This window comes from Ambystoma mexicanum, chromosome 12 (assembly GCF_040938575.1).
Source record: "Ambystoma mexicanum isolate Mex_15411 chromosome 12, UKY_AmexF1_1, whole genome shotgun sequence".
Lineage (NCBI taxonomy): Eukaryota > Metazoa > Chordata > Amphibia > Caudata > Ambystomatidae > Ambystoma > Ambystoma mexicanum.
The window spans coordinates 637,195,075-637,222,634 of NC_090936.1; the positions used below are offsets into that span (position 1 = coordinate 637,195,075).

At 48.3% G+C, this 27,560-nt stretch overlaps 1 protein-coding gene across 3 annotated transcripts in view; it reads left to right on the forward strand.

Moving 5' to 3' along the window:
- ASB15 (ankyrin repeat and SOCS box containing 15) overlaps positions 1-27,560 on the forward strand; it is a 465,607-nt gene that overhangs the window by 195,898 nt on the left and 242,149 nt on the right. For all 3 annotated transcript variants that reach the window (XM_069629105.1, XM_069629106.1, XM_069629107.1), the window contains exon 7: positions 12,841-13,012. In XM_069629105.1, the coding sequence (XP_069485206.1) occupies positions 12,841-13,012 (172 nt within the window). The remainder of the gene's footprint in view (positions 1-12,840; positions 13,013-27,560) is intronic.

Sequence of the window (27,560 nt, forward strand, 5' to 3'; positions counted from 1 at the left end):
CAGGAGAGAAGTGGGCAGCAGAGTCCAGGTGCTTGCAAAGGACCTTATGATCGACCAAGTCGAATGCGGCTGAGAGATCGAGTAAGAGCAGGAGTGTTGTTCCCCCTCCATCTCTCAGCTCATCGGTTTGCGTCTTTAAATCGATTAGGGCAATTTCCGTTCCATGTAATGGGCGGAAGCCAGATTGTCTAGCTCCTATTAGCTTGTGCAGGTCAAGGTGTTTTTGTATCTGGATATAGGCAGCTTTATCCAATATTTTAAGGAGGAATGGCACAGTGGTAAAGGGGCGATAGTTGGTCGGGATGAGTGGATCTAAGGTCTGTTTTTTGAGAAGTGGTAGCACCCAGGATTGTTTTAAATTAGCTGGGATAGTACCTGATGTGAAGGGGGCATTGATTAATTTTGAAATGAATGGTGAGAGGTCTATGGCAGCATCTTTTATTAACTGTGCTGGGCAGACATCGCCCTTACAGTTGGACGGTTTGAGTGAGAGAATGATTTTTTCTACTTCTAGTGGGGAAGTTTTGGAGAAGTGAAATTTGTTGTTTGCCTCAGGTGAGTCACTATGTGTTGAAGTATTAGGGGAATACTGTAGATTGAGCATATATTTTTTTGTTGTATTTTGGTTTGGAGTGTATTAATTTAGTTTGCTAGCGCATTTTGGATGTCTGCGCACCAAGTCTTATCCTTGGTAAATAAATCTGGTGTGGCTATTGGTGACTTTAATTCTTTCAGTATAGAGAAGAGTTCTCTCATGCTAGAGTTTGAGTTAGTGATCCGTTCATCATAGGAATTCTTTTGGGCAAGGTGCACTTCTTTTTTGAAGTGTGAGGAGATGGAGGTTAGTTTTGCTTTATTTTCGATTGAAAGGCATAGTCTCCAGGAGTTTTCACTTTTTCTTTTTAGAAGTCGTAAGTCTCTTAATTGGGGCGTGTACCATTTGTTAAGGTGTGGTTTAGGTTTACTTTTTCTAAGTTTGAGCGGGGCAATTTTGTCCAGTGTGCCGAGCATAATCTTGTTATATTCTTGGACTAGAGTACTAGGGTCTAGGTTGTCAGGTAGCGCGTTTAGCGTAGGTAGGATAGCAGGGATGACTTTTTCCACTTTAATACTTTTTTTATTTCTAGTTAGACATGGTGGTGCTAGCAATGAGACCGTCAGAGAGGATCTAGCTGTGGATAGGTTAAAGGCCACGAGTGAGTGATCTGTCCATGATTGAGGAGAGATGGAGGTGATGGAGACTGTGCAGTTGTAGTCCGCTATCCAGTCTAGTGTTCTCCCTTTAGAATGAGTAGGTTTGTTAACTTTCTGAGACAGGCCTGAGGCGTTGATGATATTGGCTATATCTGAGGCTTGTTTGTCCATAGGGTCGTTAAAGCCAAGGTTAAAATCTCCTAATAGTAGAAGCTGGGAGGTAGGTTTAAGGTTGTTGGTGATTAGACTATACAAGTCCTCCTCAAAGGTGCCGAGAGGACCTGGGGGTCCATATATTAGGTGGATTGTGAGAGTTTGTACATTGTTTATCTGGAATTTAACCAAGATATTTTCACAGGATTGTAGGATTTGAGGATTCACAATATGAATATACAATACAGGAAGGCAACAATGTGCAGTTAGACAGCGGTATACAGATAATGTTTGAGGAGAGTCTTACCTCTCAGAGACAGTATGCCTCGGTGAACAGAGTTTCGAGTTGCGATCGGGGCGACTGGTTCAACTGTTATTTAGCTGCAAGTTGAGCTGGAATTCAGCATAGCTTCCTGCCGTTGCCGTATGTGTCTCCCTGGACAGGCCCAGGACAGGTGCCTTGTGTGTGGTGCCTTTGGTGGGGGGGCCAGCTTCCGCCTGCCGGTCCACCCTGATGGCAGATGTAGACACTGCCAGCTGATTGGGTCGCCGTTGCTGTGGTGAGGCTATGCCGCGTTCACAATGCAGCGTCAGCCATCTTGTAGCAGGACTTTCATCCGTGTGCAAGCGAAGCAGTGGGGCCAAAGGATGCACAATTAAACGCATGCGGGTATTACAGGGTATTACAATCGGATTCCGTAAATTGTAATGAGATATTGAACAGGGACAGCCCTCGGTCGGTGCCAGATGCTGGAAGCAGTACACGTGCTGCAGATGCCCTGATTGGGCTTACCTGGCATTGGGGGCGCAAGGCGGGAGGTTGCGGTGCCACGAGATTAGCCTTCCAGGCAGGCGAGGTCAGATTGTAAAAAACTCGAGGAATTCTACCACGATCAAATCTGCTGCAGTAAAAACACCCATTCCCAAAATACATTACTTTATATCCAGATTAAATAATCTTATTGATCAGTCATTTACAATGACTTATTTCAGAGTTTTGTATTGCTCAGAGTTCGTCCTTATTGATGCATCGTTGCACTGTTTTGATCTATTCCTTGTAAGTGGATCAGTGATATTCTTGATACCCTTTAAATAGATGGTGATGTGTTTGGAAGATCAGAGCCTCTGAATTATGATAATAAGGTTTGGTGGGGTTGACAACTGCATCAATGATATTTTGGGGATAGCTTCTAAGTTCCTCATAAGAAAGGTTCACTGTTGGTTTGACATTTGTTTGACAAGGACAGTGGTTTAGAACAATCGACCATAACTATTGGTGGCACATTTACGATCTCAATGGTGCAACCAGATTATTCGAGATAGATGCTCTTAAAATGCTCTATATAATGATTCCCTACTTGAATGTTTCCTATTTCATCTATCTTTTCAGGTTGTCAAGGGCTTAGTTGGGGTGTCATTTGAAGGTAGTTTAACAGGTGATGTGGGACCTTACCTCTTGAGGGCTTTATGTGTTTTATCAGTTAACATTCTTTTAGTCAACTAGGAGCCAGGGGAGTATTTTCATACTGCAGTCATGCTGTCATGCTTTTAGACATTAACGCAAGCTATAGGTGCCACATTCTGTAGTCTTATAATTCCATAATTTGGGATCTTGTCAGACCGATATACTGTACTTGTGAGTGACATTTGTACATATTGTTCTGCTTTTATCACCCAAAAGTCAATTTTATAGTCACGGCTCGCCAGTATTTTGGCCGTAAATTATCCCAAATACATGTCTGATAAAGCCATGCAATATGTTGTCTATCATTTCAGCACTAGGTGTCTCCTTGTCATTCAACAGGGGTAGAAGTGCTTACACATGCATACACATACACACACATGGGTGTAGCATTCTGAGGCACGTAAGCATTCTAGCAAGCATCATATCCAAAGCTTTGGTGGTGTAAAGGTTAGCTCCCTCACTCAGGGGGAAGCGAGCTGCCAAAAGTGCAGAGTTTGAGCCTCATCACTTATGGTATCTTTTTATTTTTTTGTTTTGACCATTTGAAAAATACTGTGCCCTCTCATTTTTAATAAAGCAGTTTCTTATATGGCTCTTCAAAGTGTTCTTTCTCAGTGTCAAACAGAACATCATGGATGTTCTCCTTTAATTATTTCCTTTTTGTAGACGTTTATATTGTTAAGCCTGCCAAACACATCTCATCATTACATTATTTTCACAGTAGTCAGTTGTGTCTGAATGTACACAATATTTTTTAACAGACCTCTTCAGCACATGACGTCTTTATTTAATACTTCACTTAGTTCCTACCCACTGGTCATCTGTGCCCTCGCCGATACTGTGTTACCTCCATTTGCATTTCAAGTAGGGGCAGGTGTCAATTACCAGCCTGAAATGCCTCATTAAAAGCCACAACAGTCTATTTACATTTGTAAATGGGATGGGGCAGCAACAAACCAACCTAAGGTACAAAATATGCACATAACCGTTCCGACATGCATTATTGCCAAAGGACTGATGTACCAAAGGTTAGAACTCTCACCTGTAAACCAGCAAGAGCTGTTGGTTCATTCCTTCCTACCAATATTATTTGACAAGCATAAACACTATTACACATATTTTGATATCATTGTTTTTTTTATGTTTTATTAAGTTTTCTAATAGTATTCATTCACACATATGTTTGTTCTTGCACATATCTGCAAAATTCTCTCTCTGAAGTATTGTGTAGTATTTGACAGTGGCTCCTGTGCACATTGTCCTGTGAACTATGCACAGGGGTGCAACGTTCTGAGGCACATAAGCTCTCTGTTGCACATCATATTGGGAGCATTCATTGACTAAAGTTAGAACATTCACCCAGGGCAAGTAAGCAACCATGAGTGCTGGGTTCGGGTCTCAGCCTGAATGCTTTAATTTTTCTTTTATTTCAGCCACTGAATAAAAGCACACGTTAATTGACAAGAATGAAAAGAAGAGTTTACGGACAACATCTGATGTAGAGTATGACCCACATTATGGGTGAGCCGGTCCAGAAATAAGGTGCCGGTAACAAAATAACCAGCATCTTTTCCAGACTGGCTCATCCTGAGTCTGCTGGCAGGGGCTGTCAACTACCGACAGGCCTGAGCTGCCAGTAGTTCAGGCCCCTACTGGCAGATAAATCACTGAAGCACCGGCATCGTTAACAACGCTGCCTGTAATATCCTGGTATTACAGGGATATCGGGCGGCAGAAACTGCAAGCCTATCGGCAACTCCGTAATGAGGGCCTATGTCTCTTCAAAATAGCATTTTAAATACTTGCATTTTAATATTAATATTAAAAACTGGTGAGATATATTTTAGTGTGCCCATTCATTATTAATACTACATTTTAATAGTGGTTTCTTGGAAATGTTCTTTCACAGAGTCAAACTCTACATCACTAATTATCTCTTTTAAGATCTTTTAAGGCTAGTACATGAACTGGCTCCATCCACATAAAGGCATATAATTATAAATAAACACAATTTTTCACAGTGGTCAGTTGAGTCAGTCAACATAAAATATTATTTTGCACACAGACTTCCGCAAATGGTGTCTTTATTTTATGATTCACTCATCTCTTAGCCATGCTCATCTGCCCCCACACACTGTGGCACCTGCATTTGGATGTTGTCAAGATACCTTTTGATGTGTTGCTCTTTTCACTAAGTGGCTATTGTGGATTTAGTACCTTCTGATAGACAACCCCCCCTCCCCCATGATTCCAGGGACCGAAACAGGCTGTATTAGAAAATTATGTTTATATATAGTTTTATTAAAGTAGAATCACTGGAAAGGTGATCCCCAAATGTTATGCAGGGGAAGTCACCATAATAAGATAAATAAACATTGATAGCTTGTTTGCACAATTAAAATTGGCATGCCTTTGAACATCTTGCTAACAGATAATGTACGCACCTAGTCCGATCCTTATCATTAATTAGATTTCTGAACTGTTCTAAACTTGAATTATGCGATGCCATCTCCAAACAGCTAAATGCAATTATATGACAACATTAATGCTCATTGGCCACTGTATTAAAATATTCTCTTCAATTCACATTTTTGCAGTTCTCTTTGTATTTTATGACCTATTATTCAGAGACCTATATTTTGTCCAATATCAAAAACAAGTATTGCTGTTGGAAAAGGATTGTATATACATCACTGTTATTCTTATTCAATAGCAAGCAATGCTCCCCATATAAATATGGTCTGTGCTTTGCTAACATCCGTAGGTAAATTAATACAATCGATGGTAAGTGGATAAGAATCCAAAGTAGTGTTTTTAGGTACGCAGCACTATCACTTTAGAATCTACACTATATTGGTTAATCCACTCAACACAGTAGAATGGTTTTATAATTTTCTCCCACTTCACTTCACAGATCGGGTCCCACTGGTACAGCATCCTTCCCCTACTGTGTAAGATTATGGGCAAGGACTGACTGTAATTTATATAATTTTTTTTCTAGGGACATGGAAGTGGCACAGTTTAACTCGTTTTCATCGCCAAATGTCTCTTTTTAAATATCTATGGCTTTCACAGGTCTCAAGTTATCAAGCAATTCTCAGTTAGGCTATGGAATTTGCACATTTGAATTGCAGCCTAAGTGATTTAATACACCTGTGAAAACACACTGGGCACAATTTAATTGGATTAAATTTACAAAATGCTCCACTTAATCTGTGCTGAAATGCTATCCATTTTGCACTGCACATGCAACACAGAAAAATGTAATTGGTTTTCACTGAAACAAAATCTCACTCTGCATGGAATACAGTGAGGGAGCAAGGTGTACATCCCACTACAACATTTATATATTTTCTATGAAATGAGCATCCCCTAGTGGCAAGCTCCATTCCGCCCTCTTCTGGAACTTAGCAGAGAAATGGCTCTAAAGGGCATATCTAATTTCATTTGAGGGTTTGCAAAACACTAACTTTTGGATAACTCTTTGAATTCACAGTGCTGGTATGAACCCTCAGATCTCCCGGGGTAGTCTGCCAGTCAGCTAGGCCCTACTGGCCCCTTCCTTTAGGGAATCAGATCCACTCCAGGTAAAATCTGCTTCAGGCTCCCTCCTGGACAAGGTCCATTCACCTCCAGACATTATCCAAGCTCAACACTCATCCACTTGGGCAGATTCCCTATTTAGCAGTCTTTTAAAATCCCAGGTCTTCAGTGTGTGTCCCTTTCCCCATGTGTTTCTTCTTTTATAACTAAAATTGTTCCCACACTATGTAATTTTGACCTCACACTTTCTGATTGCTCAAACCTTTCCATTGGCTTGCTTAATAGGCAGACACTCCTAGAGAATACACCCAGCAGTCCTCATGGGTTGATCGTATTTCTGCACCTGTAAAAAGGCGGCGGCTGTATGCTCTAGCAGTTTTGAATTCAAAATCATATTTTGTTCCATATTCTTTCTTAGCAACAGGGCAGATTGATGAAATATGGATTTCTGGATTGTCACAATCCTCACAAATCCTGGGACATGTGGCATGAGCAGGTGCAATACTTTTTTATGGAATTATTAATCTTTATAATTTTATCAATTATTGATAAACACAGGCTATTCAGATTTGGACTAATGTTGTATAGGAGGCCCCTGCAGTTTTATAACACATTGGGGCTCATTACGGGTCCAGCGGTAACCGTGCTGGTGCTACTGGCGGGTTGCTGCCAGACCCGTAAATATTTACCGGCGCCTGACTTCCCGGTGTCACTGGGGGATTACAACCCCAGTGGCCCGGAAAGTCAGGTGCCAGTAAAATATTGTTCCACATTCCCACAGAGTCATATAGGACTCTATGGGAGTGGGGAGCATGGAAGCACCGGCACCGTTGCTAACGGTGCCAGTGCTTTCGTGATGGTCTGCCTACCATGGCCGTTGGGCCCTGCAGGGTCAGACCTGCAGGGTACGGTCGCTCCAGCAGGCAGACATATAGTATACCTGTCTGGAAACAGCGCCAGTAAGCTTACCAGCACTGTTGTTTCCGGACCGGCATACTTGTATTGAGCCCCGTTGTCTTTTGATTCGGAGTCATATGGTTGCAGAGTTATATTGAAAATAGTATTTTTTATCTGATATGAAATGCTGCAAGAAAATTGTGTGCTTTTTTGTTTTAAAATCACTGAAGAGCATACATGACCACACTTACCTACAGCTAATGATTAACCTGAATTAGCTGACAGGGGCTTCTTTTGTTTGCAAAGGCCTATTATGATTCCAGATTTTATTCCAGGTTTTATTGAGGGCCATGTTACAAGATGAAATCATAGTGTATTCCAGCCTTTGAAGTCAGGCCTGGTTTCTCATAGTCTAAGTGGTCCTTTGAACAGTTCTGATTCTTATCAGCTCATGCACCACATTTCAGCCTGTGTTGGAATTATTTTGCCTTGAAATTGACCCATGTGGGTAGGAGACATCCCATTACTCAGGGATGTTGTACATATGGCTCTTTGCTCTGTAAACCTAATGTGTTTTCATGATGAAAGACAACTAAGGCTATTCACTCCAAGCCAAGCTCTAGTGCACATCCTGGGTTAATCAGGAGTTTAACTATTTGTCATGTTAACTGAATGATCAGCAAAACCAACATCGGATAAGCTACACCAGAGAACCAAGCTGGCTATTTAGATTAAACATTAATCACTTGCATTTGTTAAATGTCACAGTATTTTTAAACATATATTTTTGATAGACCAATCCAATGTTTCAATTGCTGTTGGAAAAAGGAGGTTCCATGATATTGTGTTTATAATATTTTAAGTGAATACAGCAGCTTATATATTTTTCAAACTAGAAATTCAATAACGTTTATTCTTTAAATAGGGTGTTGCTTTGCATTTCACAGGCATGTCTTCTTTGTAGAGTCTGGTGAGATATATTATTCAATTGCAAAAATGCAAATAAAATTCTTGAATGCATTTCCTGTTGTCAATTACAAATCGGTTAAAACCCTGTCTTTAGGCCTTGAATACATTTTTCCTGCACAGTCCCAACGTGATTTAAAGTTCATGGAGAAAACGAGCATCAATTATCTGGTGTAGTCTCTCAGGCGAGAGGGGACTACCTGCATTTTATAGCCTCACCTTTTCACTGAAATAAAACCGCGACATGTGAATGAAGCAAGATGCCATTCTGGTGCCGCTCGCTTTAAATTCATCCCAACACTATTTTCCCAAACAATATTAAGGCGGGCAAGTGTTGATCAGCAGCCTCCAAATCTTCAGTAAGAGACAATAATGTCATGGTGGGAGCAGCAACATGAATAAGCTGAGCCTTCATTTGCCCTCCTCCCTTGCATGAGAGGCCAGTTCCTGTGGTCACTGCTCACTAGCCTTGTATTTTAAGTTGGGGTTGCAGCAAGCATGTAATGAGATGCCCTATTAGATGCCCTATTAGATGTTTTTATATTGTGAGGGACTTGCTTAAGAGCAGTAATTAGGTTCACCTAAGAAGCTAAAGGGGCCTGTTTCCCACAGCAACCATTTTGTGCCATTTCATTATTGCAACAATACGGTAGATGATAACTATGCTCCTTCCTTTTAGAGCATGCCTGTAATCTATTGTATTGTATATATTGTATATCTTGTGTTTGATTGTGGGCTAGTCCCATGTGTTTACAACTAATAGTGCACATGTTAATCAGTGTATTGTAATTGTAGGCTATTGTAAAGCAACAATACACTAACGAAAAATAATATTTAAACATTACTTGGTGAATATGTAAAATGATACTTTGTGCTATTGCTGGTATTGTTATTAATATTTTATTTTAACGTGAGACCATTTTAAGTCAGACCAATTCCTATTTCACATTTGAAAACAATGATCGAGAGATTCAAACAAAGCTCCTGTGGCTGCTCCCTTTTTGAGTTGAGTGTTCAGGCCTCTTCAATTACCAATTATGTGGTCATGAAGCACGTCCAAGAATATTTAAGCTTGCGAACGTCACAGTACATCACTATGCACCCTCCATCTAAAAGCGTGCAAATGGGCACAGCATTTTGCATGTACTGCGACATCAAGGAGAGAGTGAAGAGGGCAGTTAGTTTTCTTTTTGTTGTACCTGCGATTAGGGAAAAAGGTGTTGTACTGCAGCAAATGGTACATAGTGCGTCAGCCAGTTTTACAAATGTTGGTGATAAGTACTGTAAATAGTGGTATAGTACCCAAGCTTTGACAGTATCTGGAATCCCACTAGTAATATTGGTTGTGCAAAGGCCAATACAAAAAGGTGTTCTTCAGTGATTTTAGGTGATAGTTCACACTCTTCGCCACTGCATTGACCTGGAAATAAATGTGAGCTCTGCGTGATGCAAAATTGCAAGTGTCTGGTTTTGTTAACTGCCTGGGGGAAATGTACAGACATTGGGGGTCATTACGAGGTAGGGCGTAAGCATGCCGCTAATAGCTACCCCTTTACCGGCTACCGGATCCGGGTTACTTGAATGAGGAATTACCGGACCATTCCGACCTTGGAGGGCCTGGTAATTCCCCATTCAAGGAACCCAGAACCTGAACATCCCCATTCCCTTTCGAGCCCCCATAGGACTCAATGGGAATGGGGAGGGTGCTAAAAACGGGCCCGTTGTTAGCACTCTGGTCTGCTCGCGGTACCCGCTAAGGGCGCCTGGTAAAACCAGGCGTTCTTAGCAGGTTCCCGCAAGCAGACTCGTAATGGGGCAGTAAGGGGTTGACGGCTCCGGCACCTTTACCGGCGCCATTAACCCCTTACCGCCTCACTCGTAATTACCCCCATTGATGCCAAGCAAATGGAAGGTATTAGAACCCAGCAACCACACTTGAGCTGTGTAACCATTCACACAAAGGCTGGTCCTCCTTGTTTGATGGTTGATGTGTCTCAGGCAATCTATAATGTTACACCCATTGCATGATTTGTTCCCCATGCTTAATATTTTACAGATTGTTAATCCAATTTTTAATGCTGTGGTTCAATTCATTTGTAAGGATTCAATGCATTCCATAGATTTTCAAGTAATGCCTTCCGAGTCATGAGTGTGCTTGAAGGGGATCTGATAGTCTTCTGTGTTGTAGGTAGCTAAAAATTCAAAGAGAATTAAAGTTAAGGGTTTGTTGGTCTGTGTCCAGCGATGGAAAAACATACTTTTTGTCACACTGGAATCTCATCTTTTGAGGCTGAAGCCGGATTTGTTAGTTATGCAGGATTCTATTGGCCTTCAGATGGTTCTACAGTTATTTTATCACCTCTTTCTTCAAGATTTTTCTCATTAAGTCTTCATTTCAGGGGCTCCAAGAAAATAAGTGTGTCCCATTTTTTCTTGGGATGTGCCCCAAGAATTTGGAACACTCTCACTAGAGAATTACAGTTGGTACCGTTGCTCACCTTCATCAGGAAAAAAAGGAAAAAGTATGTATATATGAAATTATTCTCCAATAAGCCCGTAACCCCTTGTCTATATCCACAAATACACCGTCTTTAACTCTATGTATGCGCATATCCAGTTCTAGCCTCATGCATACATGCGTTCACACCACGACCTGTAAGTAACAATATGTTTTTGCTTTTTCAATGTATAAAGTCCCTGTTCATTTCCTCACCTCTTCCTGTGAGTCTTCTAACGTGTACACATGTATGTTTCAGAAAAGATGGTACTCTTAATGATTTAAGAATACAAGATCACTCTAAATGTTTTTCCCGGAAATGTGTCACCTTTTCTATAGTAAAGCAATACTTAATTAAACCTACAAAAATTGATCTCCTGAAAGAATCTTCTATATCGTATTATAATAAGCGTAAGTACTAGCCTTTCATTAATCATGCTTGTTAAGCACTGTGACTCCCTTTGGGCCTGGTCTCTAGTGTATACAACCACAACCACAAATAAAAGGTAAGTAAGGGTAAGCTTGAAGCGGAATATTTGACTGAATGTCCTGGATGGACTGTTGCTTTTATTTAACATTGGAGGTGATTGTGGCATGCATTCGGGCACCAGGGATCCTACCTTAAGATAAAAGTACATTAAAAATTGAAGAGATGGAAAAAGCAATTGTGTTGATGAATTGCTTGAACAATATTGCCACCAAATTTTCATTTTCTGATTGGAAAGTTTCACTTTTCTTACAATTAACATGAGCTATTGTAGGCTTGGTGATTATAAAGAATGAAAAAGATGCTGGAGCTAAAGGTGGGACAAATTGACTGGAAGATTGAGGCCTCCTTAATTTCATTCATTTTTGATTAAATGTTTCTACTTTTGTCATGGAGAAGAATCTGAGATGGCCCATGTCAGGCAGATCCACCATGTATGAAGTAGGCTTTAGCTATTCGGGATTGCTGATTTGTGGACAAAAGCCGGGCAGAAAGGCTTGCAGCTTTCAGAATCCTGTTGGAGATAACATAAATCCAGCAAACTGTGATATGATAATATTGACCTCTTTAATCGTAAGACTTCCCATTACTAATCCTATATGGATAGACTTCATTCTATGACAACACCATCATGCTAGTGCAACACTTACTTGCCACCACCAATGCTATTTACTTGAAAGTGGAACTTTCTAAAAACTGATTTATAAGCCCTAGCACCCAATGGGTCAGAGAATGGAAGGAGTGGAGATATGGCAATGGTGGTGCCTTGTGGAAATGGGTAATTACAGTTTCTTTATGACCACTGCTCCAGGATCTTTGCTTCATAAATCGTGATGCATCTAACAATGAAAAACTTGAATTGTCTTTAAAAAGCAGTATTTGACGTCTTTGTGTATTTGGAAATATGATGACAAACTGGACATTTCTCACGTGAAATTGAATTTCCTTTCCCCTTAAACTCTTTTATTAAACCAAATACATCAATAGAACCAGCAGTATGTTAGCACCAATACAATCATGGCGAGAGAAGTGAAAGGTACAAAAACAAAGGAAGAAGGTATGTCTTGGGCAGGATGTGATGCAAGAGTCTGTACACGGGAAGAGATTAGTCTGTTGAGTCACGTGATTTAGTTTGAAATTGTACTTTCTACCCCCAAGGCCGAAGTGGAATGTAGCTTGTTTATGTTAAGTGTTGCTTTTCTGCACCAAGTAAAGAAAGTGGAGCTTAAGCTTACTTAATGAATAACTTTATTCAGATCTGATCCTTTAAAGTTCAAAATAATAACATTCATTTGATAATAAATATTTCAGAGATCACACATTTGAAATGCTAAAACCACATGGAATTTACATCATCATACAGTAGAATCTAATAACATACTAGAAAACCGAAAGAAATCCTGTAAATACATGGCAGTAATAAAAAGACAAATACTTCCCCAAGACAAAGTGCAGCATTATAGAAGTCTCCAGTCTTGCCTGAGACTTCACAGTTTTCCTTCAGTTACTTTTCTCAAATATAAAACATTTGTCAAGCAATACTTGTGTTTTAAGTACATTCTCCATTACAGTTGCATTAATTTGTTAAAGTATTAGGGAAAATATAAAGCTCCATTAATGTTTTGCATCTTCTTCCAGGTGGGGATGTATATGCTGTAGCAAACGATGGTGCTTCAGTGCTATACGACGCTGCAGAGGGGGGTAATCCAGATTGCGTGGCTCTCGTGTTGACGTATGGCGGAAGTGGTAATATACCAGACAGAGAAGGATACCTTCCTATTCATAAAGCTGCATTCGGAGGTCATTACTTGTAAGTAAAAAGGTCAGGGAAAAACTATTTCATAAAGACTTATAAGAGGATTCACTTGTTGAATTGCAGACTTGGGAATCAAGAGGAAGAACATGTTTCTTTCAAAATTCAGCTCTAGTGTGTCCTGTGTTCAAAAGCAGTAACTCCTGTAATCCATTGCCAGAAGCATAGAGGGGAGGTGCATATTAGTAGGTTACGCTTTATATATTTTGAATATTGTATCTAAAATAAAATGGCTTCCCATTAGATGAAATCCTTACTTTAGTGATATAAATCAACTTAAAAAGGCAATATTGTTGTTCAATTTTCACATTAACTTGTTTTGTTACGTGTTTTAAGAGTTTTTGCTTGGTTTAGTGTGGCATGATAAAGATGTTTGTCAAACATAAATATGTTTCTTCAAAACAGGAAATTCAATACTGTTGAATACAATTAGATATTCTGTAGCGAAAAGTATAGAACATATTCTTTTTTCAAGTTAGTTAATAAGTGGGCTTTGTGAGAAACCTGAAGGTGTCTTACCCGCTAGTCCTTGGGGATCTGTCATCCAGGTGGCCAGGACACGGCCATTGCCTTTGGATACAGTTCCTGGGGTGGACCAGTGCAGGAGGATTACCTGTATGAGGGGTCTTCAGGGAGTGGGAGTGGGACACCTAATGGTGAGATGCGGTTACCCTTCCCTTTAACACCTTTTGCATATCCTACCAGGTAGGATACTTTGGAACTCAACCCCCCCCCCCCTTTCCCGATACAATCCCTTTTTTCATGGACAGCTCAGCGTGAGCAAAAACGGACTAACACCACAGCCGTATACCAGACAACTCCAAATACAATGGTCAGGCAAGGTCTGGCAATTACTGACCATTACGCACACCTGACTTCGATCAACTTCCCCACATGGATAAAAGGTGGAGCATGAAAGCACACTCTGAGCAAGGCAAAGCACACGAGGAAGCAGCAGTTCCAAGATGGCAGTTTAATACAAGGAGAAAGACGGCGAGACCAGAGAGGCTTCCAAGGAGGGAAGTGGCCTTCATCTTTTCCGACCGTTACTTTCGTGAACCTTGGAAAATAAGAAACCTAAGACCGGGGACTAAAGCTGTACAAACCTGCATTGTATGTCAGAGGTACCCGGGGCTCTCCCCCCTCGATAGCCAAGGCGGGGATGAACAGTTTGCCGCTGTGGTACTGTCCTTGGCTCCAACAAAAAACCAGCACCCGTAAAGACAGCACTTCCGGTGAGTCGGAGAGACTGATACCAACCCAGCCTGTGTTAGAACCAAGGTTGCAAGCAGCAACATTGTATGAAGAAATCTAAAGAGAACTGTGTGTAAAAGGTATGCACTGAGCGACATGAATATAATTGAAAACCAGAGGAGTGACTGAACTTTTGGAAGCCAAGAAAGATACCGTAGACAGAGTGGTCCGGCGCCACATGGGTGCACATTCGAAGGTCTCTATCAGGTATCCAATGAGTTGGCACTTGTGAGAAGGGAAATTGGAGATCGAAGTGGTCCTGCAATGGGTCAGGCTAAATGCTGTGCTGTGTGAAAGTCTTTGATAGTTTAATGAAAACTGAAATTGGTCCGAGCCCGACTGAGGGGGATCCGGGGTGAACCGCGAGTCCACCGAGAAAGAATATTCTGTGAACATTGTGGAAAAGCGGCATATGAGCCCGGAAAAGGAGGATCCACAGTAACAATTGTGATATGAAAGGGACCTGAGCCCAGCTTAGTGGGCTCCAGAGTGAATCACAAGAATTTAATACATATAAGAGGAAAGGAACTTTGTGCTTTGTTTTGGTACATCAGGCCGTCTGAATTAAGATACTTTGAAGTAAAAAAGACTTGGGTACAGAAGGCCCTGATGCTAGTAAAGAAACGTTATCCCCGTGCCAAAGAAGCCAGAGTGTGTGCTTTGCTCGAGTCAACCGCCTTGTCCCATGCTGAAAATGTGGCAAAGGTAGGCCATCGGCCTGAACATCCGGACATATCATTTTGTGAACACCTCTTTCTTTTTCATGAACACTACGCCCCACTGCTTATATTTAGCAGTACGGATTGCTAATTGTTTTCTTTTTTCGTATAGGCCTTTTTACTTTGACGAGACTCCACTAGGAGTGCATCATTATTATTTGATGGTCGCAGCTTGCTCATATCTGTAGATTTAGGGTTAGATAGGCGTTTATCAAACCATTATTGAAGTTCAATAAACACCCTTGAACTGTGGTCACTTGTGTCTGTCTTACTGTTGATAACATGCCTTCCTTACAGCTTTTAGTGGATACCTGTTCTGGTTTTGAGTATGTGGGTACACGGTGAGACATGGTTACCACCCATTAGGGCTAAAGGATTACTCCAATAAGGTATATTGCACTGACATACACTCAGAGATTGAACTTGTACAGAGTGAACCAATAAATTAATTGTTAATGTGAATTGTCAATATATGTTTGTTAAAATTCAACCTGTTGAGTTTCAGAGGTGACCGTTAATAGGATCACTCTTACTTCAAAAAGTGTTGTATGATTAGAGCATGTTGTTTGTTTTCACAACATAATTTATAATTGTATTACATATTTATCTATCTATATCTATCTTTTATATACATATAAAAAGGGACATTTGTGGATATATGTGTGTGTGTCTGTTCAAAATGGTCAGCATACTTCCCAACATGCTACAAACCTGAAATTGGGCATTTGGGTAGATTTCATGGTGTAGACAATGGAAACAGTAAAAAATGTAAATTTTGTTTGTGAATGTATGTATCTATGAATGTATTTATGCATAAAGTGAAAACTTAGTTAAGAAGCAATGAAGCGATATACATAGGGTATGCATCTGGTGGGTACAAGTAAAGGTACTGAGTAGCAGAGGAGCTGGGATTGATTGAGGGAGCAGGGGGTAAGGGGGTGAATTTTGCATAGTTTCTTGTCTGGTGGAAGAAGATGATATGCCACAAATCATCCTACTGTACTGTAATTTTACATCAGCCAGCCTCCTGTAACAATGCCTAAATGGCAATTAGAAGATACCAACAAAATGTATAGTATCAATGAAAAGACAGTTTGGAGCTGTTTGGGCATCGCCCTACACTACCTGTTTCAGTTTGTGCCTCCCTCAATGCTTGTCATCTACTTTTCTACTTGTCAACGCCAAGTCCCTTCATAAACATTCTATTTTCTATAAGTCGGTCAAGAAGTCACATCTCTTGTTCTTAACATTCTGTAATTTATTTTAAAAATAAAAGAGGGCTAATTTCTGATTGCATGCCTCATACAACTTAGCTTAATAAGACTGCTAAATCTGATGCCTACCACCACTGCTCACTGCTCCATATGAAGAATCCTATGGATCTCTCACTAAACCCCTGCCTAAAGTCTCCTGCCAGGTGTCCAGGGAAAGGCAGACCCTTCCGATACTGACCTTGGGGGTGTAATGCCGGATGATCACCTGAGTGGAGACAAGGCTCAGGGTGATGAGGAGATCCCGCGGGATGAGACACAGTATTTATCTTGTAAAAGGGGAGATAGGAGCTTTGTTTTCTTCTGCATCAAAGGAACCGGAGGAATGAGTGAAGTGCTTTGTAATCAGTGGCCCCTCAAGATGAATATTGGTACATCTGGAAGAAAGGAGAATAACATAATTTCTCCCAGTATAGGGCTAGATCAGATCTCTTTTATGACTGAAGAAAGATATTAAACAGTCAAACTCTCTACCAGTGGGCTTAAAGAAATAAAAAAGCTCAACCCCCTTTGCTATCCCCATTCTCGGATGGGATTTATTTTGCAACCCCTAACCAACCAGCCATTCTTCCCACTAGGAAACATGTGGAGGGTAACACGTATGGGGGTAATTCATAGAATTCAGCGCACAAGTGGCGCACGCGGCTGGCGCACAGTGTGCGCGTGCGAATCCCTGCGCCAGCCGCGTGCGCTAAAATCCATTTCCGCGCACAGCGTATTCATGGATTCCAGCTACCAAAACCAGCCGTGGCGCACAGTGGCGCAGCGACCCTGCAGCAGCGCCAGTTGCGCCCCCAAGAACGCCTCTCGCGCAGGGAAAAGCTATCAAAATCCCCAATCCAGCGCAAAGGGCTGCGCTAACCCTGTACCAGCACGGCAAGCGGGCTACGTGTATCACTGGGGTGCGTGGGAAGTTCCACACGCGATTTCAGCAGGGTACGCGTATTTCTGAGGTGCGCGGGAAGTTCCACACGCAATTTCATCAGGGTACGTGTATTTCAGGGGTGCGCGGGAAGTTCCACACGCGATTTCCGCAGGGTACGTGTATTTCAGGGGTGCGCGGGAAGTTCCACACGCGATTTCAGCAGGGTACATGTATTTCAGGGGTGCGCGGGAAGTTCCACACGTGATTTCAGCAGGGTATGTGTATTTCAGGGGTGCGCAGGAAGTTCCACACGCGATTTCAGCAGGGTAAGTGTATTTCAGGGGTGCGTGGGAAGTTCCACACGCAATTTCATCAGGGTACGTGTATTTCAGGGGTGCGCGGGAAGTTCCACACGCAATTTCAGCAGGGTACGTGTATTTCAGGGGTGCGCGGGAAGTTCCACATGCGATTGGCCCCGTGCGAGCAGGGTACGCGTATTTCAGGTGTGCGCGAGAAGTTCCACACGCGATTTCCGCAGGGTACGTGTATTTCAGGGGTGCGCGGGAAGTTCCACACGCGGTTTCAGCAGGGTACGTGTATTTCAGGGGTGCGCGGGAAGTTCCACACGCGATTTCATCAGGGTACGTGTATTACAGGGGTGCGCGGGGAGCACCACACGTGAATTGCACGTGTGGGTCCTCCCAGGTGTTCCCTCTACACCCTCCACGGCCCCTGCAGGTGGCTCACACCACAGGGGCCTACCATGCACATGTCCATCCATCCACCATGGCCATGCCCCCCAGCCAACCCACATGTCAACTTGCACTACTGCCCACCAACGCATGTCCCCCTGCACCCCCAGCCACCAGGGGCACCCTCCACCAGGCCCCCACCCATGTCTCCCACCACCCCCACCCCCCAGCAGTGCAGGGTCACCCTCCACCAGGCCTCCACCCATGTCTCTCACCACCCCCACCCCCCAGCACTGTGGGGCACCTGCCAGCAGGCCCCCACCCATGTCTCCCACCACCCCCACCCCCCAACAGTGCAGGGTCACCCTCCACCAGGCCCCCACCCATGTCTCCCACCACCCCCACCCCCCAGCAGTGCAGGGTCACCCTCCGCCAGGCCCCCACCCATGTCTCCCACCACCCCCACCCCCCAGCAGTGCAGGGTCACCCTCCACCAGGCCCCATTCCATCAGGGTACGTGTATTACAGGGGTGCGCGGGGAGCACCACACGTGAATTGCACGTGTGGGTCCTCCCAGGTGTTCCCTCTACACCCTCCACGGCCCCTGCAGGTGGCTCACACCACAGGGGCCTACCCTGCACATGTCCATCCATCCATCCACCATGGCCATGCCCCCCAGCCAACCCACATGTCAACTTGCACTACTGCCCACCAACGCATGTCCCCCTGCACCCCCAGCAGTGCAGGGTCACCCTCCACCAGGCCCCCACCCATGTCTCCCACCCCCCCCACCCCCCAGCAGTGCAGGGTCACCCTCCACCAGGGCCCCACCCATGTCTCCCACCACCCCCACCCCCCAGCAGTGCAGGGTCACCCTCCACCAGGCCCCCACCCATGTCTCCCACCACCCCCACCCCCCAGCAGTGCAGGGTCACCCTCCACCAGGCCCCCACCCATGTCTCCCACCCCCCAGCAGTGCAGGGTCACCCTCCACCAGGCCCCCACCCATGTCTCCCACCACCCCCACCCCCCAGCACTGTGGGGCACCTGCCAGCAGGCCACCACCCATGTCTCCCACCACCCCCACCCCCAGCAGTGCAGGGTCACCCTCCACCAGGCCCCCACCCATGTCTCCCACTACCCCCACCCCCCAGCACTGTGGGGCACCTGCCAGCAGGCCCCCACCCATGTCCAACTCATGTTCCCCACCACCCCCACCCCCCAGCAGTGCAGGGTCACCCTCCACCAGGCCCCCACCCATGTCTCCCACCACCCCCACCCCTCAGCAGAGCAGGGTCACCCTCCACCAGGCCCCCACCCATGTCTCCCACCACCCCCCAGCAGTGCAGGGTCACCCTCCACCAGGCCCCCACCCATGTCTCCCACCACCCCCACCCCCCAGCAGTGCAGGGTCACCCTCCACCAGGCCCCCACCCATGTCTCCCACCACCCCACCCCCCAGCAGTGCAGGGGCAGCCTCCACCAGGCCCCCACCCATGTCTCCCACCCCCCCACCCCCCAGCAGTGCAGGGTCACCCTCCACCAGGCCCCCACCCATGTCTCCCACCACCCCCACCCCCCAGCAGTGCAGGGTCACCCTCCACCAGGCCCCCACCCATGTCTCCCACCACCCCCACCCCCCAGCACTGTGGGGCACCTGCCAGCAGGCCCCCACCCATGTCTCCCACCACCCCCACCCCCCAGCAGTGCAGGGTCACCCTCCACCAGGCCCCCACCCATGTCTCCCACCACCCCCACCCCCCAGCACTGTGGGGCACCTGCCAGCAGGCCCCCACCCATGTCTCCCACCACCCCCACCCCCAGCAGTGCAGGGTCACCCTCCACCAGGCCCCCACCCATGTCTCCCACCACCCCCACCCCCCAGCACTGTGGGGCACCTGCCAGCAGGCCCCCACCCATGTCCAACTCATGTTCCCCACCACCCCCACCCCCCAGCAGTGCAGGGTCACCCTCCACCAGGCCCCCACCCATGTCTCCCACCACCCCCACCCCTCAGCAGAGCAGGGTCACCCTCCACCAGGCCCCCACCCATGTCTCCCACCACCCCACCCCCCAGCAGTGCAGGGTCACCCTCCACCAGGCCCCCACCCATGTCTCCCACCACCCCCCAGCAGTGCAGGGTCACCCTCCACCAGGCCCCCACCCATGTCTCCCACCACCCCACCCCCCAGCAGTGCAGGGGCAGCCTCCACCAGGCCCCCACCCATGTCTCCCACCCCCCGCCCCCCAGCAGTGCAGGGTCACCCTCCACCAGGCCCCCACCCATGTCTCCCACCACCCCCACCCCCCAGCAGTGCAGGGTCACCCTCCACCAGGCCCCCACCCATGTCTCCCACCACCCCCACCCCCCAGCACTGTGGGGCACCTGCCAGCAGGCCCCCACCCATGTCTCCCACCACCCCCACCCCCCAGCAGTGCAGGGTCACCCTCCACCAGGCCCCCACCCATGTCTCCCACCACCCCCACCCCCCAGCAGTGCAGGGTCACCCTCCACCAGGCCCCCATCCATGTCTCCCACCACCCCCACCCCCCAGCACTGTGGGGCACCTGCCACCAGGCCCCCACACATTTCTCCCACCACCCCCACCCCCCAGCAGTGCAGGGTCACCCTCCACCAGGCCCCCACCCATGTCTCCCACCACCCCCACCCCCCAGCAGTGCAGGGTCACCCTCCACCAGGCCCCCACCCATGTCTCCCACCAACCCCACCCCCCAGCACTGTGGGGCACCTGCCAGCAGGCCCCCACCCATGTCCAACTCATGTTCCCCAACACCCCCACCCCCCAGCAGTGTAGGGTCACCCTCCACCAGGCCCCCACCCATGTCTCCCACCACCCCCACCCCCCAGCAGTGCAGGGTCACCCTCCACCAGGCCGTCACCCATGTCTCCCACCACCCCCACCCCCCAGCACTGTGGGGCACTTGCCAGCAGGCCCCCACCCATGTCTCCCATCACCCCCACCCCCCAGCAGTGCAGGGCCACCCCCCACCAGGCCCCCACCCATGTCTCCCACCACCCCCACCTCCCAGCAGTGCAGGGGCACCTGCCAGCAGTCCCCCACCCATGTCTCCCACCACCCCCACCCCCCAGCACTGTGGGGCACCTGCCAGCAGGCCCCCACCCATGTCCAACTCATGTTCCCCAGCCAACATGTCATCACAATCTAGATCCCTGGTCCCTATGGTCAGCCTCCAAATGCAAAACACCCACCCGAGTATTGAATCCACCCACTCATAATTGGCAATTACATGACAGAACACCAATTGCAAGTTCCTAAACAAACACATTTCCCTCACATACACCCAATGGGTGTCAGTGAATCTCAAAACCCATATCATGAAATGCACGAAACCAATGAGATACTACACATTGAAGTCCGATAAAAAATATGTATTAAAGGAAACATAAATAGAATCAAAAATTAAGAAACAGAAATGGGAATGTACAAAAATGAAAAGAAGCATGTCCGTGAAAAAAAGCAAAACCAAAAATCATAATCCAAAGTAATGGTGTCCAAAGTCACTGTCCACAAAACAAAATCCAATGGGAAAAAAATTGAAATCCGCAAGGAATTCTCCGCCCTGACCATTGTGAGCCGTGCCTCTTCCGCCCGCTGCCGCTCCGCATCTATGGCGTGGCCCAACCGCTGCCACACGGAAGACACTCTCTGTCCTGGGTCCTCCTGCCCTCCGGCCGATGCCTGCCCCTCCGATGTTGAAGGCCCCGAGCCTTCATGGCTCCCACCACGTTGCTGCTGCTGCTGTGCCTCTGCCCGTGCACTGCCTCCTGCTGCCTGCACATCCTCCGCCGGCTGGGGTGCAGTCGTTGATGTGGCCACCCCTGCTGGACGTCCGACTCCCGACTGTGGCAGGGATGCCTCCTCCACCAGCCTGGCCGCACCGTCAGAGGCAGCTCCACAGGCACCCAGGTGACTGATGGGTGGGAAGATGGCACGGAGGACGACTGGCGCGTAGGGGGTTCAATTGAGGAGGGGGTCGTAGCAAGCCCCATCATACGGAGGAATCCGGCCTGGGTGACCTGTCCCAGCAGGCTGATGTGGTCAACGAGCCATTCGAGATGACGTGCAGTCTCCTCATGAAAAGACTGCAGGTCACTTCGCATGGCCCGTTGACGCAACGCCACACCAGTCAGGACAGGCTCAACCCGGACCCGGATAGCCACGTCCGCAGGCAGAGGAAGGCCAGTTGTCGTTTGCTCATCCCCTGCCTGAAAACGGGTCTGGACGTAGGCATCCCTGCTGGTGCAAGATGATGCAGGGACAGGATCAGGGACAGGATTGCACACAGGCACCTCCGCGGCGGCCTGTGCTGCCTCCTGTCCCTGGTCCTGCACTGTACCACTAGCACCAGTGGGATCCCCACCTCCAGACCCCGTCTCTGTTGCTTGCACGGCCTCCTCCTCCACCAAACCCCCCACCAACCTGGATGACTCTGTGCCATCTTCTCCCGTTGGGCCCTGTGGGGTCCCAGCTGCCCCTTCTGCTGCCGAGGAGTCCAACTCCAACCTCCACCTCTTGGACCTCCCCCCGGCAGCTGCGGCCTGGGACGCGGCATCGGACTCCTCACTCCCCAACGAGATGACAACATGGGAGGGGAGCCGGGCCTTGCGTCTCCGGATGGCGGTGGGATCCCCACCGCTGTGCTCCACAGCACCTTCTCCGCCCTCTTTATCAGTTGACGCTGCAGACAGGGAGAAATAAAACACAGGCATCAGGGCACTGTACAATGGACACATACACACATGACAGTTGTACATGAGTGGCATTGGCAAACCTCAGACATGTCATCACAATCCCCAACACACATGTCATTTCAACTCGCACACATGAGCCATACCACAGCCATATCGCAACTGCCAGCACCATCCATACCCATATAACAGCATGAGCAGGCAAAGGTGAGCCAGACATCACATGCAACACAGGAAGTGCACCACACATGTACACACACCACCACACTTGCATGCATGTGTACACCTCTGCCAAGTGTCGCAGTGTTCAGATGGGCATCCATGTCACATCTGCCAATCAGGCTTCCACATCCGGCTGTCACATGCATCCATGTTGCATCACTGTTGCACCCTTGTCAAATACACACAGATGCACATGTACACAGTGCTGATACATGCAGCTGAAAACAACATACATGCGTGACATCACGGACATGTCTACTTACATACACATTCATCCAAACATGTGTGCCCACACAACTGCATTTGGCATGCAAGCCTACACACACAAGCACCATCCATGTCTCACACATTCCAGCCCTCGCATGTGTTAGCCCCACGGCCCTGTACACCCCCACCCATACTCGACCCCATACAAACAGATGTGCAACCTGCACACTACTGAAAAATCACCACACGCACAGCTCACAATCAGGATGCATGTACACTTACCGCTCGACTCCAGACGGGTCTGCCTCTCAAGGACCTGGACGTGGAGCGCTGGGTATATGCGTTCCAGGACCCTCATCTGTTCTTCCGACAAGTGGCCCCGGCGCCCCTTGGCATCCGCTGCCTTCAAGAGGCGCCGTGCCTTGTTCAGGGTCCTGGACCTGAAGTCCTCCCAGCGCTTCTTGACATGTTGGAAGTCGCGGACTGCCACCCCCTCCGCGTTGATGGCAGTCACGATGTCAGTCCAGATCCGAGTCCGTCCTTCCTTGTTGGCGCGGGAACTTCCGAAGAGGGCATCATACTGCCCCAGGACTTGCTCCACCAGGACACCAACTTCGGTGGCACTGAAGCTGGTGCCCCTCTGCCTCTCTGGCCGGGGGTTGTCAGTGGTCTCAGATGGTGTTTGCGCCGACATGACAACCCCAGAGGCAGGAGTGGGTAAGCAACTGGGTCCTGGGGCTGGGCTGTGGAGCGATGGAATCCCAGTCGGGAGTCTTCGGTTCCAGCAGGGGTGATCACAGCAACAGCACCCCTGGCTGATGTGCAGGCAGCAAATGGCAGGGCACGTGGGCAGCAGGCAGTCAGGCAGCAGCAGATGGCAGGTGGGAGCGTGCTCGGGGCTCTGGGGGGCAGTAGTTCGGCCTTCTGGGCAGGAGCGTGGTCTTCTGTGTGCTTACGCGTGGCCAGCTTGATACGGAGTGATTTGGCACGTGAAAATTCGGCACGTCAGCGTGTAATTCGAGGAAAGGCCCTTAGCGCGTAAGCGCATCTGCACGCATACGCAATTTCATTGGACAGAAGGCCCCTGAAGCGCAAGCGCCACTGTGACGTGACGCGCACAGGCGTGCATGGGCATTTCAGCGCGCGTGAAAAACTGCACGTCCGCGTGTAATACGAGGAAAGGGCCCATGCGCGTAAGTGACGTGACGTGCGCGTGCGTTTCCCTCAGCACGGGTTAAAGGTGAGTGGGCCCAGCAGTTCGCTGTACGTGCCTTTCGTGGAGACCGACGTGTGTTGCTGCTTCCTGTTGTTTTGCGCGCCATCACAACTTCACAGCTATCAAGGACGTATCTCTTCTTTTGGCGGGGGTATTGGCTACGCGTGTTTTTCTGCATCGCGCTAGTCAGACGGTGAGTCGCACACGCTCTTTTTCCCACTGCGGTTGCCCCTGTGTATCGCACCCATTTTCGATGTCATAGTAGCCTGCGTGTCCCACGTGTACGCGTTATTCGTGTTACTGGGTGCCACTGCGTACTCCGGGAGGTTGAATCCATGCACGTAGGCTGCAGGGTTACGTCCACGGTTTTACTGCAGTTTTGGGGTGCCTGAGCGTTGCGTGACCCGTCACCACATCACCGGGGTCACATACAGCCTTGCAGGTGCAGGGGGGCTGTTAACATCTTGCTTCCCACCCCCTTCACCCCAATTGCCCAGGTCAATTGTGGTGTACACCTCCCATTGGCACCACTCCATCTGTGCCAGCACTACTACATCAGTGCCATGGTTGGGAGGCCACCAAAGGTGAGGGGCGCCTCAGCTGGGCGTCCTCCTCGTGGTGGGCTTGGTCGGGGACGTGGCCGTGGTGACCAGGGAGTAAGGGGACTCCAGGGTGTCCAGGGCGGCCACAGAGGGGGAAGAGGCAGGGGTGCGCCACTTGAGCACAATGTTGTGCCATGTGTCGGTGCAGTACTTCCACCACCCCCTGTGGTTCCGGGGGATGCAGCTCCTGCATCTGGCACTGGCACCCATTTGACCCGGAAGTCTGTTCCATCGACTGCCATGGGCCCAAGGGTAGTGGTAGCTGCAGGTGCAGCTGTGGACACCACCACCCAGGCTCAGGGTCTGCCAGCGCAGGCTGCGTTGGCACTTGAAGAGCCCTTGGTAGATCTCCAACAGGCCAGGGGGGAAACCATAGGGGCAGGCCGGGCTGCTCAGACCAAGACACGTGTCCCTGGGGCAGTCATGTCATCTGCTGCCCCGAACAGCCGGGTGTTGGCAAGTGCAGGGGCAGATGCACCCAACAGCACCCCGGTTGTGAGTCTGCCAGCCAGGACCGTTGCGGTCAATGACCCTGCCACAGCTGATGTTGATGCGCAGGGTCCATTAGTGGGCACCCAGCTGCCACTGACACAAGTCAGGCCTTTGGTCATCCCTCCACCTGCCACTCCCTTGGCTCAATCCACCGAACCCACTGGCCATACTGGTCAGGGCGGCATTAGCCAGCCAGGGTCTGCGCCACAGTCCAAGAGGAGGAAGGTTGCACCTGCAGCACAGGCTGGGACCCCACACACAGCCACAACCTCCTGCACATCGAGGAAGAAGCCTTTCTGTAAGCAGGAACTGGACTTCCTCGTGGACTACGTGCGGGGCCACAGCCGTGACATGCTAGTGGGTGCCAATAGTCAGACTACGGCAGCCCAACGTGACACCCACTGGAAGCATGTTGCGGAACATGTCAGTTCATTCGGCCATGAGGTGCGTACGGCGGAAGAGTGCAAAAAGCGTTGGAATGACATCAAGCGCAGCACTCAGGCTTAGCGTGCCTCTAATTACAACTTGACTCTGGTGACTGGCGGTGGGCCTGCACCAGAGGAGGAAGAGCTCACTCCGCATGAGGCTCTCGTTGCGGAGTTCATACCACCTGAATTGGTCGAAGGAGTGGGAGAGATGCTGGACTTTGATGCGCAGTCCAGTGAGTGTTGATGCATGTTTGTTGAGGACGTGTGTGTTTCACTTGTGGGATGTGTTGTGCATGATTGCCGCTACATGTGACGTGTACATGGTTCTGATGTGTAAGTAATGCAATGCTTCCGTCATGCATGTCTCCTCTGCCTGCATGCGGGACTCCATGTAGGCATGCTCCCTTGCCCCTCTTCCGCCACTCTGCACCCCAGTTCCACCTTTGCACTGGTCTGCTTCAATCTTGCCAATGTGTACTTTCTTTTTCATGTGTCCTGTGTAGATGCTAACTTCCAGCGTAGAATCTGCCAGACATATGCCATGTGGTACAGCCTTAGTACTCGATGCAGGGTATCTCACTTGTACTGTGCATGGGTCAGATGTCCCGCAGGGACATGAGTGCCCATTCATGCTCCATGTGCATTGCATGCATGCCCCTATGTGTCCTTGACTTGATGATCACTGTAATACAAGTCCTTGGTTACATACATTGCCTGCCATCTCATCAGCCTTCCCATGTCAACTGTGGCTCAGTCCTGCGTTGCACACATGTTTAGGCTCTGACAATCTGTGTGGCTCACAGGCCTCAGCCTGTTCAATGGCCAATGACTCTGTCCAACTCTTGTTGTGTCTTCTTCACACGTGGGCGGCCTCCAGAGTTTTCATCATGTGTCCTGCCTACTGTCCCAGCATCATTTGCAGTGTTGTCACTTGAATCACATTAAGCTGTTGATGCCAGTCAACACTGCCTGTCAATACACAGGTGTATGGTCAGCCTTTTGATACCATGCTAGGCATCCCTGCTTTGGTACTGGGGTGGAGGGGTGCTTGGCTTCTAGATATGGTACACATTGAATGCACAATGCACGTGATGTCTGAATTTGACATTGCACTGCCTTCACATTTCCTGGCACACACCATGGAGTCCTTGTACATGTAGGTAGTGAGTGGCGTACACATTTTCTGCACTGCATAGACCCACTTCCATGGAAACTGCCACCTTTCAACAGGTCTGATCACAGAAGCTATTCAAAGTTGACCCAGCATGCATGCCAGGTTATATGTTATGTGTCACATGTCTGCCGGATGCGTTTGCTGTCGATGTATGTGTGTGTTGTGTGCTTCTGACATGTGTAGTGACCTTTTTTCTCTCTATTTTTCAGGTGATGACGCAATGGAGGCGGAGGATGGTGTTGTCATGCCAGACACAGGGTTGTTACCACCACATCAACCCGGCACTAGTGGGGGTCGTGGGGTGGTAGGCCACAAAAACCCCCAAGTGCTGCAGTCCATCTTGTCTCTGGCTGCCTATGAGTCCAGCCTTGATGACGACTCTGACGTCCATGTTGAGTTGGATGAGCATCAAGTCCATGTGTCAGGGGTGAGTGATTCTGATGTGGACACTCCTCTGTCTGCGACCCCTGCACTGAGGGATCAGACAGTCTTGGTTCCTCTGCCCGTGGTGGATCGGGACGCAGGGTCACCCTCCACACCAGTCACTGATGTCCCTGGGACATCACGTCGACGGGGGCATGTAGTCGTGCAGCCGTGGGCGGTGTCAACACAGCGAGGACCCCCGGTCCTTGGGTCCCGCAGGGGTCAAGCCCGGCAACACGGTCGCCGCG